Source organism: Ischnura elegans, chromosome 6 (genome assembly GCF_921293095.1).
Source record: "Ischnura elegans chromosome 6, ioIscEleg1.1, whole genome shotgun sequence".
Lineage (NCBI taxonomy): Eukaryota > Metazoa > Arthropoda > Insecta > Odonata > Coenagrionidae > Ischnura > Ischnura elegans.
Window position 1 is genome coordinate 59,540,288 of NC_060251.1, and position 19,423 is coordinate 59,559,710.

Here is a 19,423-nt window from a genome sequence, read left to right on the forward strand (position 1 = left end):
TTTTGAACACACATAACAATGATGTGGCGAACCATATTTTTTTATTTAGATCCAAGTAGTTTCCGTCTTGCCGATATCTTATAATAGCGAATTTCATCTACCATTTCAGGTAACCGTTGATGCTACAAGGACTGATTGTGGTCTCACAAAAGACGCACTTTATGGTCAAATTTGCTATTTCATTCATACACCTGTAACCTATTTAGATATCGATCCTATTAGAAAACAAATAACGCCAAATCTAATTGTAACTCACGACCGCAGTTTCCTATCACGATTTCTTTTCATTCACACAATCCCGCTCGACAGAAAGATCCGACCGTTTTTTTTTTCACGCACCGAGTCACGCCTCACCCTATGTCCGCACCAACCAACACGCGAGGATGAGTGCGGAATTGGAAAAAGGGAAATGCAATCCAATGATGAAACGTGAGGAGACGGTAGCACGTTATATAAGGGCACTTTCGGTGTTAACCTCACGCGGCTTTGAGCGCGCGGCGGTGCTTTACGCAGGCGTCCGAGAAAAAAAGAGAGCCGAGAAGGCTGCGAGCGTAGCGTGGTGGAAGCAGACGTGGAGAGCGGGACGGAGGGACTTAATAGCGGATAATCGGTTGGGGAGGTTAGGGAGATGGAGACACGATCGCATATCCAGCGGTGGCGGCGGATTAAAATGATACGTCGGGGCAGGACACGAGGCGGGGAGGGGAAGAGACTGACAGGGGCTACCAACTATACCGGATTCGCCAGAGGACACCCGGAAACGTCGAACGATTTTTCACGATGCTGATTGAGTTACGAGACTTGGACATCCCCTCATAGCACACCTAATGCATAATGGTCTCGAGGCAAACAACGCCTTCGTTTTGTTATAATTGAAGAATATACTCGTACCTACGGTACATAAATTCATTCTGTTCGTGGTAACTGGGTTTAATTGACCGTGCTGATGCTATAGCAGGGTCATAGCCTGTATTATCGGCCAGGAGGGGTAGACAGGTCGGGCAACAAGTATGTGTTACTGGGGAGGTGGAGTATAATGAATACTGTTGTAAAATGCTTGCAGTTCAGGTTGTCCAGGTCGGGCGGCGTCCGCCCCCCCCCCCCTTGCTACGACCCTGGATGCTAGTAACACAAGAATGTTTTAGAACACTCTAGAACCGTAATTGAGTGTAATCGCGGTATCCTCCATTGTCTCATCATATTTATATGGCATCATCAGCGGGTTATATATTCTTTCGCTAATTCAGTTCTTCAATCAGAATGTTGGTTTGGATAGGTGAGAGCGGATTTCACCCCAGGCAAATCCACAGCCTAGTGAATTTTTACTCATTTAGGGAAGGAGGCAGCTACTTTTTCTGGGCTGCCGTGCTGAAGGCTTCACCCGGTATTTGAACCAAGGTGATGCCTTCAGCACGCTACCACCTTATAGGCTTCCAACCTCCACAAATTCATTGTATAAGAAATTATCACGTAAAACCATAGACCAAAAGTATAGTCACTGCTTGCTGTTCTGTCTTCCATGACTGTTGTGGTTTATCAGAATCACTTCAAAATTCAGCTGACAAGTTCAAACCTTCATAATCTCATAATAAAAAAAGAGATGATATGACACAATATGCTAATTATGATATTTTAAAAAAGGTACAAAAGTCAAATAACAATCATGTAAATCAAAATGGCAGAGTACAAAAACGAGTACTCCTAAATAATTATTTCAGCTCCACTTTACCACAGAATGCGACGATCGTCAGGCAACCGCCAAAATCATGATTATTTTTCCGGTACATGGACTGTGATGAAATGACGGGTCTTGGACTCGATTTGAAGGAATAGCGGTAATAATATGGATTTTTATACTTTTTCAATGTCATGGACCGTCGCATTTAACGTTTTTTTTAATGTGTGCGTACACTCTACGAAATCTGCCTAGGATAGATGCAAAAGCCGAGAACTTTATTAGCAATGGTAATGTATTGTTAGGGTGAATAATTTAAATAAATGAATAAATTTAGGGTTCAAATATGATGTATTATAGTCAGAATTTCGTTAGAATTGTAAATACCAATTTTAAATGAGTCAAAGTACTCTGAATATGATCATCGAAATTTGTATCAGTTTATTCCTCAACATTCCCAAGTTGAGACTAAATAAGATTAGCCAGTAAAATGCCACTAGTAAAATAAGAATGACACAAATATTGCGGAATATGCGAGGGCCCTCTATTAAATCCATGCAAAAAATCTTTAACGGAACACATTCGTCAGGTTAAAAAAATTAAAGCCTAGGGCATGAAATATGCCCAAAATAGTCAAGGCAATCTTAGGTCTCCATACCCAGTATTGTCCGGGAGGAGTTGGAAGATTGACTCCCTTTGATAAAAATGAAACACGAGGTGGAAGCCGCTATTATCATCACTCAGACAATGACTGCTAGCGTCTTCTGCAAGAATAGCAATATGCACATAGGTCAAATCGATAGCCAAAAATAAACGTCTTCTGACCGGGCGGCGTTCGTGCACCATAAATGAGAATAAATCAGGATTTTACCCAATAATTCGGCAACAAGGCAAATAAAATCGGCTTACACATAAATTAATTGCAAAATTGACTAGTTTATGGTTAAATTGCACACAAAAACTTCACGGATTTCAAGGAATTTATAAAAGTTTAAACATATGAATTATGCTGTTGTTATAATTATCAGAGAAAAATCCACCGTTAAATATATACTAGCATGAACGTTAATTTGCAAATTGTAGTCTTCAAACGAACATGCTTTAATTCTATTCTCCCCTAATTTTTTCTTCTTCAGCTAGGCAAACAGCCTATCTCCATTTACTACAACCGTAAACCCGGTTCTTTTTCTCCCCCTGCTTCGTTCACTAACCAGCCTATTTAATGCTGGAGGCTTTACTTTGTGGGAACACAAAATAGGAAATAACAATCACTCCATGCAGTTCCGGCTTGCAATGATTCAACAAATGTCAAAACTTGAAAATGACATAATACTATCGAAAATGGTCGTGATAAAAATATTAGAGTGGAATGTATGAAGTAAACTTTCATTTCCTAACCATCCTTCCCTCGATTAGTCTTCAGCACTACTCACTGCACGACCCATCCACACCGTCTTACTCCTTATTATGTACTTCATATAGTCTCTTCTCGCCGATAACATCAAGCATTCCTCCTTTTCCTGTGTGTCAACTTCACTCTCTCAATCCTCCTCAATACGAATTTTGAAATATTTTTGCACGTTTTCTTCCACTTCCTTCAATTTCCAAACTATTAAAGTTTATACTTGAAATCCTACTCTTAGCTTATCTTTTATCTCTTAAGCATTGGTAATCACTTCTTTCCTATAATCCTTTATCAAAGTGCGCGAAAATTCCACAGAAAAATAATAAGTCGCCTAGACGGGGATTTGAACCCGGATTTCCCGTCGAGTTCTTTAGCCAGTTAAGCAACCGAGGCATTTTTCCCCACTGTGGTAATTTGTGGACCACACCGGACAAGATGGTTTATCAAAGGTTTTCTATCAATATATTTTTTGTCATGGTTTCCTTCAACGTTCAGGCATCTATCCACAAGGCCAATGTTAAGAACTCAAAGGAAAGGCTTCCTCTGCAACCTGCTTAGTCTTTTGGCCTTCTCCGGTGAAAATACATCTTCCTTTGAAGTTGAAGCTTTGCAAAACAAACCGAATTTAGTTTTTTTAGAGCTGAACTTCCCTGTATTTTACTTTGTTTCCGTCATTCAACAACACCATTCCTTCGTAAAATGAAAATAATAATTTAATTCCTGTATACGCAGCTTTAATTCGTGATGGCTCTCTTACCGGTACACATGTTCCGCATTCTAACGCATAATTGCTCGCTTATATCGTACAAATTAACAAATGCTGATAACGTACTCGTTTGTATAATTTAAATGTAAAATTTAAGGGATTCTAGTGCGAATGTCTGGAAACTAAACAGAAATAGAGCTTCCACCATTTCTATTCAGACATTATTACCATTTCGAAAACCTTCCTTATTAAAAATACTTATTTATACCACGTAAAACAGCCCTTATGGTTTTTACTACGCTTACTTATTATGTGACCGGACGCCAGTTTCGATGCCTTGATGCTGACTACAGATTCATTCAAAATTTACAGCTCAAAGGAGAATCCGAAAGACCTCTATCCCCAATTCCGGTGGAGGTTACGATCATTCTATTCAGTGCTTTCGATGTATCTCCTGGACTACCAACGAATTTCCTTCCTTTTTGTACCGGATAACTTCTGAAATCAATCCTCAGGAGTCGGAAACCCTATATGAAGGGACGAGGGTGGAGGCACGCTTGGATGATGAGTGGGTTGAAGGAACTGATTGGACGATCGGATTGGGGTAGAGGGGAGCAAGGTTGAGATTAAGGCTGATTCCTTGACGCAGAAGTAAATTTCTTCGCACAAGGGGATGGAGTAAAATTTCATCATTCAATATCGGCTCTTCTGCGTTAGCACAAAAATTATTTATTCTCCCCTTTTACGATGCGAACTATTTTCCCTTGAAACTCAGGTTGAGGGTATAAAATTTACTTTGATAGCACCGCAACTTCATTGACAATTGAAAAATAATTACTCAAGGCTGTAGGAATAGTATCCTCAAATTCAATAGTGGCTAAGGTTATGGTATACAGAGCTTACAGTAAATTATCTCCCAGACCAAGGGACTTATTAAATGATTTTGGCGTATTGACTTTTTAATCTGTTTCAAAAAGATTTTCCGTTGTCTTCTGATCAATTCTAATTCATTGGCCACTTAAAACATTGATGGTATTTTAAATTTTCTCAACCAAACACAAATAATAAATATATAAAATACAGAGTCAGAAAATGGTCGAGCCAAATATTTTTCCTTTTACTACGAGATGAAAACGGTAATTCGATATAGCTTTAAACCAGGATCGTCCGGTAAGCCATAGAAATGGAAAAATAATGATTTTTTCAAAGAAATAATATTATTTCAATCTTAAAAACGTGAACAATGACATAAATAACTAGATTTTCATTATAATTCAGTTAAAATATTATTAAGACAGTCTATTAAATGTCGTTATCAGCGTGAACTCTCGCATGGCTTCCCAACAAGAGACAGGACAGAAATCACAAGAGTAATTAATTGCTAACATTCCCACTGCTGATTCAGAAACGATGGTAATCAATCTGGCGAGGTGGCAAGCCCGATTTAACTTCATCAAATTCACCAACTTCACCATATACGAGCAAAGTCGTTTAAAAAATTACATCTAGAAAAACATACAAAGCCCGCAAATTATCAATGCACAACTATTTTTTTTCTAATAGAAAAAATAAATCTCAAATGCCGTTATACGTTATACGTTACCGTTTACTCAGATATTCATATCGACATTAATAATATTCCAAAACGATTTAATTTTGCATGTGAAGATGCTGTTATGCGGTGAAACCGGTAAAAAATAAAAATATTGTTGAATAGTAAAAATATCAACATTAATATCAACTTCCACGAATTGACGCCGATTTTGGTCGAATATATACTTAGATATACAAAGAACCGCAAAAATCTACAAAAGAATTCATATGACGACGAGAAAACCAGACGTCTCCAAAGAAAACATTCACAAAAGACGGGTGCGATGCAAAATGGAAGTCTGTCGCACTCTCCCAGGCCCGGAGCCACCCAATTCCACGCAAGGAAGAGAAACTGAGGTATGAGGCGAGACGACACCCGACCAATTCCTCCACCAGCGGAGCGGGTTAGACGCGGCGGGAGGGGAAACGCGCGGTTCGCCCCAGCCCCTAAAGAGCAATCTTCCCCCACCCCCGCCGCTCACCTCATTCAGCGAGGGGAATGGTAACACCCCGCACCGGGATACAGGTTCGAATCGCCGTCAGACGCAGGTCGTGCCTCGCGGAGGCAAGGTCGCTCCACTTGTCCGCCTCCAGCTGAAACCGCCCGCATCCCCCACACGCCATGGACGTCGGCTGACAGCGCATCTCAACTGCTTGTCATCGCATCCTCCTCCGAGAGGTGTCGCTGTCTCTGCCGGTCGGCTAACCTCCCTCGCCTGTGACTCACGCATCACACGCGTGCCTGCTTGTGTTAGTGTCCCCCGAGTGAGTGCAGTGGAGTCATCCGGAAGGTGTCCGCCCTGTCACATCTTGGACATGATCCCTGTACGATGGAAAAGTGGAGCAAGCGGCGAACACGCTCCGCGGGTCTTCCGGCCGTGGTCTACGTCGCCAGTTTAATAGGCAGTGTCAAGTTGTGGACAACACGCGATGTCATATCCTCCTATGCCACTATCAGAATCTTTTACCCGCACTGTTGAAGTCTCCTAGATTGTGTAAAACAATAGGAATCGAGAGTGATAACAGGAGAAAACGATTTCATTTTTTCTCCTTTGAGTCCTCATGCCCTTCAACCCATTGCCAACCTACGCAATGGTGTAAAGCAACTGGAATCGTGAGATTATAGGACCATACTAGTTTAATACTTCCTCTGCCACTCTGACGGCCTTTCGCCGCACCATTCATTATCAAGGTCTATGAAACAACGCAAAATATCCTTAATTTGTGAGCCAACTAGAGAAAACGCCTTAATATATTCTCTTTCGAGTATCCCGGCTGCTTGTCATTGGCCATCTGCATGAAAGTGTAAAGCAAATTGGAATCGTGAGATTATAAGACCACACAATTTCATTTTTCCCCAGCCACAAGGAGGGTCTATTGGCCAAAGGGCACATTCACAAAATCTATCCACTTGAAAAGTTTAGAAATTTTGGACTCGCGAGACAAAAGAAGAAAATTATTTACTTTCCTTTCAAGATACACTGAGTCTTCCATCCATGGTGTCCATTCCATTGACAGATTCGGATTCACTAATTAGCAAGACGACGTGATATAATTTCCTCGCCTCCTAAGACATTTTCCGGCCGCAACCTTCTTCGCGAATGACTGCATTACAGTGTAACATAGTGAAATTGCGAGACCATACAGCAGGTGGTTAAAAGATGCTGTAGCGGGGCTCCTGGGCATGGGTTCGGCCGATATATGTTAACGAAAAAGCTATACGAAAGCGGGGCATAACTATAGGAGCAAAACGCGCCCTAAGTAATTCTTTTACCCGAAGTTTAATCAAGTTTTCTATCGTTCTCAAGCCAAAGAATGACTTTTGTGTGCTGAGTAATCCAGTAAGACTTCCTGCTGTGACGCCGGCGCGAGTTAGAAGTTTGATGATGGGTAATTGACATTTTGTGCCGAGGAAAATTAAATTTCACCTCTTCGCTCAAGGACAGAGAACGGTTGCGTTTCGTTAATTATGCGCACTTGTTCTAGCACAGGCAAGTGGGAGGCATACTGAAGTTCTATTTAAGACACTATAATTTGACAAAAGCGACAATCAATTCCTTCATTTGATAGCACCTTCTGAGATCCCAATTTGTACATGAAGTGTTAATTCAATAGTCAGAGGTCGTTGGAGTTCTGAGTTTCGACCTTATATATTTAAGCTTACAACGTTAAATTTCCCAAGCAAATTTACATTTCACAGCGAGCAATGTAGCATACTCGCTCAAAAACACGATACTAGACACGAAAGGTTTGAATGGAATAGTGAAACAAGACTTTTTATCAACTTCATTAGGTAAGATGAGTTTCGCTATCCCCCTTCCGCTTTAACGGATAGCACATGTTGACAGGTCGACAAAATTTTCGAAGAACTGATCACTGAACGTACCAAAGCTATAAAAATTGATTTACGATATGATCTGAATTCGCGAGAAAACACACAAACAACACGGCTGTCTTTGGCCTTTTAAAGACATCTCGTGCGACCAAAAAAGAAGGTTGTCATCGGTTGAAATTGGAATCAGGCCAAAGAGACGAGAGAAGAAGCGTATACACAGCCAGTGAAAATCGAAAACAGAGTGCTTCAGACCTAATCTATTTACGCTAGTCACGCGAGCCTAATCCGAGAACTCGGATATTTTTATGGATTTCTGTTCTTACGATGAAAAGAACAGGTTCTCAATTATTTACGGACCAAGTATCCACTCAAAAACCATTAGCCATGACATAATGACTGGTTACAGTAACATTTGATGTCAAACAAGCACTAACGAAGGGAGAGACAGATCAATAAGAGCTACCAAATTATAGATTATATTATAGAATATCTAAGAAAACCGTTTCATACTAATTATACCTCAATTGAAAGTATATAATCAAGACTAATTCCGCGTTCTTCTTGTTCCTACAAGTCCCCGGGGAGTTTTTTACCTGAGAATTCCTACAATCAATCAGGGGTGTTGAATATTGCCACTCCTGCCAACTCGATAAACGTAGTCACGCAGCAGTGAAGTGGATTGAATACGAGATATTACCTTCGCGCACCGCCACAGTAAGGTTTTTTATTAACCTTTGCTTCTGACTCGCGGTCACAGGCAAAGGATCAGTGAGGAGACTGCTTGATTTGAAGACCTTTCGGGAAACTCTCAGAACTCCTTCGCACAACGCTTTGATTTTTTTCGTTCCCATCCATCAAGCGTGATGGGGACGGAAAACAAATAACTCTCGCAGTGAAGTAAGTGACATTTACCGCGTCTGGATCGTGAAACCAATTCCCGTTCCTGCGCAACACCGGTAAAGCTTGGGTGGAATGAGATAATCAGAAGATACGGCTTCCTTCCTCTTACCTCACCCCCCATCTATGCCGTGCAGTAGTCGAAGAGCGAGCAGGAAATGCGTTAACGTCTTACTGGACTCAATTCGATCTCAAGCGGCCATCCCCCACCAGTATCACGTCGAACCAATCGCTTTGACCAAGAGGAATAGCACTCAGAAAAAAATAATTAGAGAGAAACAAGAATGACACGAATGATTGTTTAAAAAAAAATTAGAGTGTTGGTTGAGATATAAGACAGTGAAAATCAAACCCCATTTTCTATTGATAATGGTTTTTAACATTCAAGCACATCAATTCAATTTCGTGTTCATTCAATATATTTTAAATAGATAAAATGTGGAAAATTCCATTCCCATAATTCCGTGCAGAGTGCTTCTAAAATGAGTACTATTCCGGACGATAGAAAACGTATATAAGAACATAGGATTTGAGAAAATTGAAGGAGAGAGTGAAAAATACCAGGAAACAAACGGAAAAGTTAAAAAAAACCTTCAGCCTTAGGAAGTTAGAGAACAGCATAAAGAGAAAGCAAGAGACAGGGGGCGGGGGAAAATAATCGATTAGCCTGTGCAGATATTTCGCGGAGAGGGAAAAGGAATCTTGGAGGTTGGTTAAATGTGGACCACGAAGGGTAACATCCCAAACAGCCGCGGGTCTTACGTTAAGGGTTGCGAAGAGATGGGAGGACTGGGAGGCAAAAAGAACACCACCTCAGCATAACGGAGACAACTCGATTTCCGGAGTGGACAAAAAGTTTCCGATCAGTAGAATGGTAGCCGGTTGGGGCCCTTGTACCTTCGCGAACAAGAAAGTAAGACGCAGGCGCGACCATTTTTCAAAGCCTAACTAAGGGTTATATAAGTCCGGGGGCGGGAACCCCCTACTACGGGGAGGCAGCGTATTATAGATAGAACCAGTACCGCACAACCCGACCTCTTGGTCAAGACTGTATGTGCCGTATTTGTTCTCGGGTAGCCTCATGGAACTTCAAGAATCATAAAAGAGGTAAAAATTGCGACACAGGGCCTAAATAAATAACCAAGTTATGAACTAAATTTATGGCTCTAGGAGTTTCCTACGTATCCCATCAAATCTAAACTGCCCGACAACTATTCTGTGGCGGTGGCTAAAAGTGGAAGCGGTATCACTAGTTGGTCGACAGTGCTAGAGCACACTTTCTGATTCATTCGGTGGACTTTATTCAGCCACATCATTTGAAGTAACTCTTCACCTTCCCAACTGTAATCGAAACTAAAACCACACAGTGGAAAATGTCGATTAGCAAGAACATGTAATTTATTTTTAGCATTTTGAAAATCCACAATCGGTGCATAAAATGAAAGGATAAGTAACCCACTGATTTTCAGCCCTTTACGAGGTTAAAATAGAAGTGAAAATAAAAGGAATTACAACCATAATAATTAAGGAGTCGGATGAAAAAATGGTGCAATATTTTCGGCAAAAAATTATCAAGACTGCAGAAAATTAATAAAAACGAGTGAATGGAATTGTGATAGATTCCAGTGGCACGAGGATAAACACTACCACACGCCAGCGGGCAGTGGAGGAAGCTAGAGCAGAAAAGGCATTGATGGGGAGTGATACGGATAGATTACAGGAGCGGATGAAGTAACAGGTGGACCAGCACAGACGACTGCGTGGACGGCGATTGGAAAGGAAACGCGCCGGAACTCCGAAGGTCGTGAGGGGAGAGACGGTGTTTATTGACAACGATCGGGAGGGGAGGCTACGGAGAGCTGTGCCTCGGAAGCGACCATCCAAACGGGAGTCGGACAGGCGCGGGAAAGCATCCCCTAAGGATCTCGTCCTCCACGTTCCTCGTTCAAGCAAAAATGTCCGTCCAAGAAGAAAGGAAATTCGACACACTGAAATTAAACGGAGTACAGATTAGCTCAGGTCACAGGACACCGCCTGAGTACAAGATATTTCTCCAGTTATTCCGAAATTCTCATCGAAATCATGCTCATTCAGTTGTGCTATCCTTTCCGACTACATTAGATCTCCGCTGAGGCTCTCCTAACTCCAAGTAGAGTGTATTAGTTGGTAAACACAAAAGAGAATCGAAGGCCCTACTATAAAGGTTATAGAGAAGTTGATAGTCAAGCTGCTTGTGGTGACAGTGGATCCTCACTAAATTAGCTCGCTCCAACAAAATGTTCGCCCGAATGTGCGTCTTCCTGGCCTCGGCCCTGTTTGCTTCGGCTACTCGGAACGAATCCGCGCTCCCAGAGGAACTCACCTCTTTGGACGAGAATATTTTGACACTGGCGTTCTCGTTTGAAAGAAACGGGACTGCCGAAGGCGACTTCGACGAGTCCAAAACTTTGGTGGTAGGCCTTAGCGAACAGAGAGAGGAACCGCGCGCGGCGAATGAGACACTGGACACGGCAGAGACGTTCATCGGTCCTCGGGAGGAGCCGCTCGAGGTACCCCGGGGTGTTACGGACCGATCGGAGGCCATCGTCCCTGCACCTTCAAACCTCAGTGACCGCGAAGAGATCAACAGGGCAGTGAGGGAGGTATTCAAATCCCGCTGGCCAACGCAACTATGGAAAGACCACGGCACCTACACGGACGAGTACTTGCTGCAAATCAACCCGCACTGGCTCCAGTTCCCACCGCCTAGCCAGACTTCCTACTACGTGTTGGCCGTGCTGTACACTATCCTGATGACGCTTGGGGTGTCCGGGAACTGCCTCGTCATCTTCATGTTTTGCAGGTCAGAAGCGAAATTTTAGTTAGCTCTTTAGTATTATCTACTCTTACTATAGGCCCAATGTGATCATACTAAATTCTATCATACCATTAAGTTGGTTGGAGTAAAATTTAATAAATTATTACCCAATAGTTATAAAAATATCTTCGAACTTCAGGCGAATTCGTGATTAGGCTTCTCTAAAAATCAATTCGATAAATAAAAGCACAGAAAACATTCTTTCAAGCCCTATGTGATGGTAAACTTGCATTGAATATATCGATAATTTGACCCTCACTCAGCAATCGGCGAATTAATCCCGCCATAGGATGCGACAAATGATTTCTTATAATTTAGTTTCACACTCAAGAATGATATGGTAGAGATATAGTACAACCGATGAGAAAAATTAACTATTTTCCCATTCCCAACATCAATCTGGTTTCCGGCGCACAAAAGCATGTTTACTCGCACTTCCTCATCTTCAAACGATAAAAAAAGCTATAGGCGGTCAAACTGAAAGTGCTTGTAAGTGATGACATCCGAAATATGTGGTACATAGAAAACACAACCGGAAAAAGTAAATTCGTGCAAACAGGAAATGATCATTAATTAAGTACTAGTTTCCGTGTTTTTCTACAATAATACTTCTTTTCATCGCGTTTTCAAATTAAAAAGAAAGTAACAAAGTAGTTTGTAGAAGGGTAATTTCCAAGTCCAGACGTTCGAAATAAGGTCAAGGGCGAGAAAAATTGGAAGCGATTATAAGGGGCACAGGTAACTGTTTGATAGGTTCATGAGTGGAAATTATCGGTGATGAATAATCAAACCTTAATAAATTGCCATTTTGTTGGCGGAAAAAAGTCACGGTATAGTTATCGTATATTCTACACGAAAATTACAATTCTTAACTAAAATTAACTTATATATTCATTCTCCGAAATTTATTTTTATAGTTGAGAGCAAGGAAAAAATAGGAGAAAGGTTAGCAGGAAAACATGGAAACAGGAAAGACTACATATTTAAGTGTTAGAGAAGACATTTTGACAAGTTTGAATGAAAGCATGAACAACAGTACTACCTGACTATAAATATCAAAACCGAAGTCGGTTCAGTCTTCTAACAAAATTTTAATCTTCACCTCAACATACTCTTTATGCATGGCATTTTAATCTTACCATAAATGAAATTAATTAGAAAACATAATCGGCACAAGTAAATTCGTGCAAACTGGAAATTATAAGATCACAAGTTACGTTCTTGTATCGGTGTTTTTTTCTACACTATCACTTCTTTACACCGCGTTTCCAAGTTACAAAGAAAGTAATACGTAGGGAAGGTAACTCTTTGACTTCATTCTAACCAACGTACGCCTTTAAAAGCGCTCCGGCACTCCCCAGCCCATCAATAGCATAAGCCACTTATTCTGATCCCTTCCAATCTCCTCCCTTCCGAAAATTCCTTTCCGTGTGTAAAGTACAGACTAGGCCGAGCGCTTCCTCAGTTCTTTTCAGGCCATATTTGACTTCTTTTTCTGGAATCCATTAAGTTTTCGCAGCTGTTTAGACATAAATCAAACCCATTTATAAAAAAACTATTGAAAATAATGACAAAAAATATCACTTTGATTTCATAAATTTAGCCAGTCCAGCATCAAATATTGTGAATAAAACAAAGGATACCTAATTATAATGAAAGACGGTTATGCTCGTTGCCCCAGATGGATTGGGCTGTAGGCGAATGAAAAAAAGCATGCGTACTTTTTCATTCATAAATGCAAATGAAATACAATAACATGCAGCCGATACGTCTAGTTTGGACGAGGAATCGGCAGAATAAAATTATCCACGGCGACGATACCCAAATCAGTTAAGTTTTGGCGATAACATATCTTAAATTCCGCGAAATAAGGCAATGATATTCGATCAAATATGGTACACTTAATTGTCTTATAAACAGCCTTTCTAGGCCAACAACAAAAGATATGGTATATGGTAAATTTATGAGGAATATTAAGTGAATGATTTTTATAGAGCGTAAAAAAACTTGACAGAGCAAAACTATACGAACGACTGATAGACTAATGATGTACTTTGTAGAAGAGCTAAATATCGACAAAATATAAGAGTACAATCATGAGTTCCAGGTTTCTGTTTCCATCGTTAGGGACGTCAAGCACATTTCTTGGAGAGTAACGATAGTCTGTGTCCCCGATATAACTTATATTATTGATAAGACATTAAACCGATTGAGAAAGGCTTATATCGGGCCCGTCTCTCCTTCTAAATAGAACCACCTGTTTTGATTCACAATAAAGCCTACTCCTTTTCAATCTCTCTGTTTACCCAGTTCTTCTCCTTCCCCTTCCCCGCTTAGCGAATATTTTTCCCTCTAATAGCATTATTAGTATCTCCTACTCCCTAAGTACTCGCTACATACCCTATGGCCCTGTATATCCTCCGTATCTCCTCCAGAGTTTTCCTTTCCTCGCCCACCATGTCTAGCACTTCGTCGTTTCTCTTTATCTCCGACCACTTCACCTTATCATTTCCTTAAAGCACCACATGACAATTGCCTTTCATTTTTCAAATTTCTGACTCAAGATGACTTCCGTGAATTCGCATTGCGCCCCTTGGGACAAATTTGTAAAAAGACATCTTTTATACAATATGGCTCGGCCCTTTTTCGGCATCCTCTTACGACCTCAATCAATCATGGCGTATTCATGCGGACCCACGATGTGTGGATAATCTAGGCGCATAGGGTCTTGGCTAGCCACGCAAAAGGGCAGGGATCAACATGTACGAGAGATGAATATTCGCAATTCAAATGCTTTGCTTACCTTGGTGCTTTGAAGAGGATATAAAGCAGAGTGCCTCCGCCGCCGGATTGGACTCTAACTAGTCCCTTTAACGTTCTCCATACACAACGGTTTAACGCCTGTTGAGTGCCATTTTCATGGTTTAACCGTAAGCTTTTAACTCCTATCTTTAACTTATCTCACCAGATAAAGGTGCCAGTTCACGAAAAAAAGCTAAAAATAGAGAAAGTGATAGCCCTAAAAGTCTTCTTTCGCCGGCAAAAATTACGAAAAAATACATCAGGTGAAAGGAAAAATTCCAAGAAACGTCCATAATAACATATATGTCTTTTAAGGCTCAGAAATATCGAAGAAAAAAATTCAAAATGAAATATTCCCCAAACAGAAAGCTAAATGAGGATAATATACTTTGACTTTTTCATACTGACGTAAATATACTATTAGGATACAAATTGAGGCTACACCGAGAATTAATATCACCCAAAATTACTTTGAGCCCTTTTCCACGGAATAAATGACTATTTTTACACGGCATGCAATTAAAAATCACGCCTTTGCATGATAGGGAGATGCTTTTGCCCATTCTCTCTTGTTTCCTTCGAATTTGCTAATTTTAAGATGTTTTTATTCCCTATACCTAAGGAATCCACCTCACATTTTTCACTAAATACGGTTGAGTATTATATTTCATCATTTGTAATTCAGCCAAATTATAACTAAATAAGCGCTGATTTCCGGAGAATGAATTCATTATCACATATTCAAATTATGCTTTCACGAAACGTTAGACACCACATTAAACGTACATCACGGATAACGTTCGAAAAATTAATCAGCCATTGTAACGAATAGATCTTAATGAACTATTAAGCTCATAATTGTATGACGGATTTTAGAGAAAGCTTCAAACGATTTGGCATTAATAAAATTACGAATTATTTACGCATCATTAAAACTCATCAAACAGTACTCCTTCCGGTAAAATATACGCAGTAAAAATCGCCGCTATACGATTATTCCAGAAAAAAGTTTAAATCACATTTGGCATTAATGAAAACAATAGTCATGTAACTAATTTCTATTAAACGTTTAATATTTTCTGCATTAAAAGTTATGTCAATTAATTTTTTGGGGATAACATCGCTTGAATGAAATTAATAATGGATGATAATGCCAAAAGATATCCTTCGAGAGAAAATATGAGCTTTGCGTTTATGCGAATCTCGTGAAAATTCTTTAGTTAAGTATACAGAGGTACAAAGATAACGGCTGACGAGAAACTTTTTTCTACGTATTTTAAGTATTCCCAATTTTTAACCATATTTTATATTTCCGTCGAGTTTCTAACACGACATAGTCCGAAAATTATCAAGGAATTTTGTTTCTTACAATTAATTCTAAAACTATTTCTATCGGTCGTATTCCATCATCGTATTATATCAATATTTTCACTCTAATAGTCACAAAAAGTGTCATGTAGGTTTACCTTCCCAATTTCATTCAAATGAATGAATTTGAACACGCCGCAATAACACTCCAATGCGGCAGACACCAATTTTACGTGCGGAAGTATTCTTAATCAAGTTTGAGAGGAACACTAGGGTTCTTAATGACTTAGCCTTCCACAGATTGCCATTGACATGACTGAGAGACTAACCCGATAAAACCCGCAAGGTTCACCGTGATCTGTTCTTTAGTCCCCAATTTAATGGGCATTAGCAATGCGAGAACACTACGATTTGAGATTCAAATCAACGGTCAATTTTTAAGGGTCAAACGACCCTTTCGATTCGAGAACGACATTCGTAGAATTCCATGAAAGGTTGACCAAAGAACCTCTGCAAAGTTATTAAAAAAAACAAGCTCTTCACCGAGTGGTCGTGATTTCTGGAAATATTTTAAGAGTGCGTGGGTTAAGAAGATGGATTTTCCATTGAATCATTTCGGTGAGATACTACTTTCCCCGTCTTCCCTCAGAAAATTCTCGTCTCTAAAAGCTATAGACTGAAGACATTCCCTTTACAACCGTTGGACCCCATTTTGAACAGAGACTTGGGTATTTTAGAGAAACCAGAATTACGAAACACGCTAGATCAACGTTGTAGACACGCATTGGGCAAAGTACGGACCGAAGGGATATTTTATTTCAAATACGTCTCTTTGTAGGAAAATGGCAATGCAGATTTTTCATTTCTTTCAAGAAAAAAGATAAATTACTCCCTCCGTTTAAATCGAATGGGAGCTTACTCATGTAATAAATACAAAATTATACACAGCACCATCAAAATTCCTGCCAGCAATTACAGTTTACGTGCGCGCATCAGGCGGACTAAAGTAAATCTTTCAAATATCTAAGAAGTTTCAAATTTATGAAGGAAAGGTAACAACTCCGCACACAAATATTGTATATCACCAGCGTTCCTGATATCTACTCGCTATTCGTCGGTGGTTGAGTCCCATTATCATATTTTAGCGTTTAGGGAACACTAAAAATGCATAATGTAATCTTTTCGAAAATATCTTTCAAAAGGAATTCTAATAAAAGTACACGTAAACAAAGCTATTCATAATACAACTACCAACCAATTCTAGCATGCATATTGGTAAACGGTAGTGCATCTCATGAAATTTTAAGAAAATTAGTTAGTTTTTCGGGGTGATGCCACTTATTACCCATCGTAATATTTTCAAATGGTAAAACAATACACTGGAGGTATAAAATAATTAATTTTTATGGAAGGAAATGTTTATTTATTTGGGTGCTTTTGGTCTTCGTACGTTGTCGTTTATTTAGATTCACCCGCTGTAAAGGCCTTGAATAGTTTTTGTGGCGATGAAGCTGAATAAATATATTATTTTTCATTAAAGGAAGGTTTTTTAGATACTTAAGGTCTAAATGTAAAGCTAATGATTTTGGGTTATGAAAGTCGAACAAATAGGCTACGTTGAATAGCACTTTAAATCTCTTTCTCAGCGGTCTCCCGTCGTCCTTTTCGTCCCGCACCCCTCTATACGTATATAACTAATATTGTACCCCCAAAAATGTAACGCACACATTTTATTACATAATTTCACTACCGGTAGGTGACACTTTTAGCTATAAATAATGGTATAAATAGACACTTATTTTAAATAACTCATATAATATGTATACATATTTCCTGGTTAAGAGATACATAGATCCTGGCGTCCGCCAATACCGATTATTTTCGGCGACTGGTTCGTCGCGTACCCCCAAAGGGTACGCATACCACTCATTGGGAACCGCTGCTCTATTCCTTTTTCAGAAAGTAATATTTAAAAGTTTTATCTAGATTGAAAATAGAGTTATAAACAGTTATATTCAGATCCACAAATTTCACCAATTTTTCAGATTTGGATGACCTGTAACTTTCTTGAATTGCTTCAAAACTCTAAAATTCAGTATTTTGTATAACCTGATAGGATCACCGTATATGGCAAATTGAAGGTTTCAGAGAGAGTAAAATTAGGAGCCGTGATGAAATCACATGGAATGGCCCAATACGGAAGTAAAAAAAAAACAGGATGACTTTCTTGAATTCCGCGAAAGAAAAAACAAACAAATTAAAAAAGAACCAATCGGGATTGGAGTGTTTAGTTTCCTATTTTAGGGTCACTGATACATGGCGTCGGGTTATGGATACTACATTTCCTCGGTTCCCTTCAGTCTGCCCTCTTAACGGAAAATTATTCCGCTAATATGACGTTGATTGGGTTGGTGAGTGAGATTGATGAAGAATTTCCGAATAAAAGGGTCCAATATTAAATCTCTCAGCTCTTCCTTCACTTCCGCTTCTCTCGGTTCGTATAAAAAATGCGAGGAAGGAATGATTTCCACCTGAACGATAATCGTAAATGAGTTCCCTGCGCAATTATTTACCGGTTGATCACTTACGGACGATTCAGTCTCAAGGTCCCTGAAGTGGCGAACGATGTTGAGACGGTTTCGTTCCCCATACTTAACTTTGGGGAGGGGAATTTAATTGATTGTTCACTCGGATTCGTCAGGATCTTTGAAAAATCATCCACGCGGAAAAAAATGACGAGGAAATTCTCTCTCTCCGGTTGAAAAACTCCGAACGTTGGCCTACTTCGCTTCGCAGGGAAGAAATTCCAGGGTGTTGAGGAAAATGGTTCCAGAATCAGTTTTTTTTTTCGATGGTCTTAATGGCGACAGCTGGCAGGGAGAGTAGGATGGGGAAGGTCGTGAAAGGCCCCCACCCTCGCTCCCTAAATTTAGGCGCATGACACGATTCTCGCCGACAGGAAGATTGAAGGTCACGAGAGAAAGGTAGCTAGCTACCCAACCCTAGAAGCGGACCAGGATAATGAGAGAGGGTGGAGTAATCAAACTCAAGAGGACGCATCAGTACCGCCCCAGCGTTTATTTTTCGTTACGTAACACTTGATTAAAACATAATCTGCCTTTTTGAAAATTTCACGGGATATTGGATAGACTCCTGCCGGCATTTTCCTGTGCCTCTTTATTAATTTCTCCTCGGTATTTTCTAGGCGTTATTTTTTTATAGGACATACAGGCAAATATTGACATAGGTAGGTCTACTCAGTATGTTTCCCATATTTTTTAGATGATAATGTAAAATTTTTAATGGCGTAATACGCCAAGGAAGAGGACAAAATACGACCGAAGGAGAGGCAGTAATGCGTCCTCTTAAGTCTCGTTCACAACTAGTTGCAGCAATGGAGTAGAAAACTTGATAAGAGATTCTGCTAGTTAATAACAAAGGGTCATAACTCGACTTAGCACATTAATTAATGTTTGAGATAAGTCAGATATTCCCTTGAAAGAGCCCATTAGTAAGGACGGTAGTAATTTTTATGCACAGTCACGTGAACTATCGGAAGTCTTTTGTAATCGATTACACGATTGATACGTGGTCGGAACTGAGATTAGTGGAATAGCCCTCTTATCGCTCTTGGCCACAATAAATCAAGTTACGCGAAATGACGTTGTTGTGAATAGGACTTGGCCCAGATACCCTGAACGAAAAAAAGGAATGCCCGTTCACTTCCACTTAAATTCACGAAACCTTAATGTACCAATGTTTAAGATGAAGACTTTCAACGCACGTACAAAAAAATATAAACAAATTTTTGCAACCAATACAATGATTTTAAGGTGAAAACATTC

General features: G+C 39.9%; 1 protein-coding gene across 1 annotated transcript in view; it reads left to right on the forward strand.

Moving 5' to 3' along the window:
- Positions 1-5,945: 5,945 nt before the first annotated feature.
- LOC124160796 (opsin, ultraviolet-sensitive-like) overlaps positions 5,946-19,423 on the forward strand; it is a 45,643-nt gene continuing 32,165 nt past the window's right edge. The window contains exon 1 of the mRNA XM_046536835.1: positions 5,946-11,453. Coding sequence (XP_046392791.1) covers positions 10,888-11,453 — 566 coding nt within the window. The 5' untranslated portion in view covers positions 5,946-10,887. The remainder of the gene's footprint in view (positions 11,454-19,423) is intronic.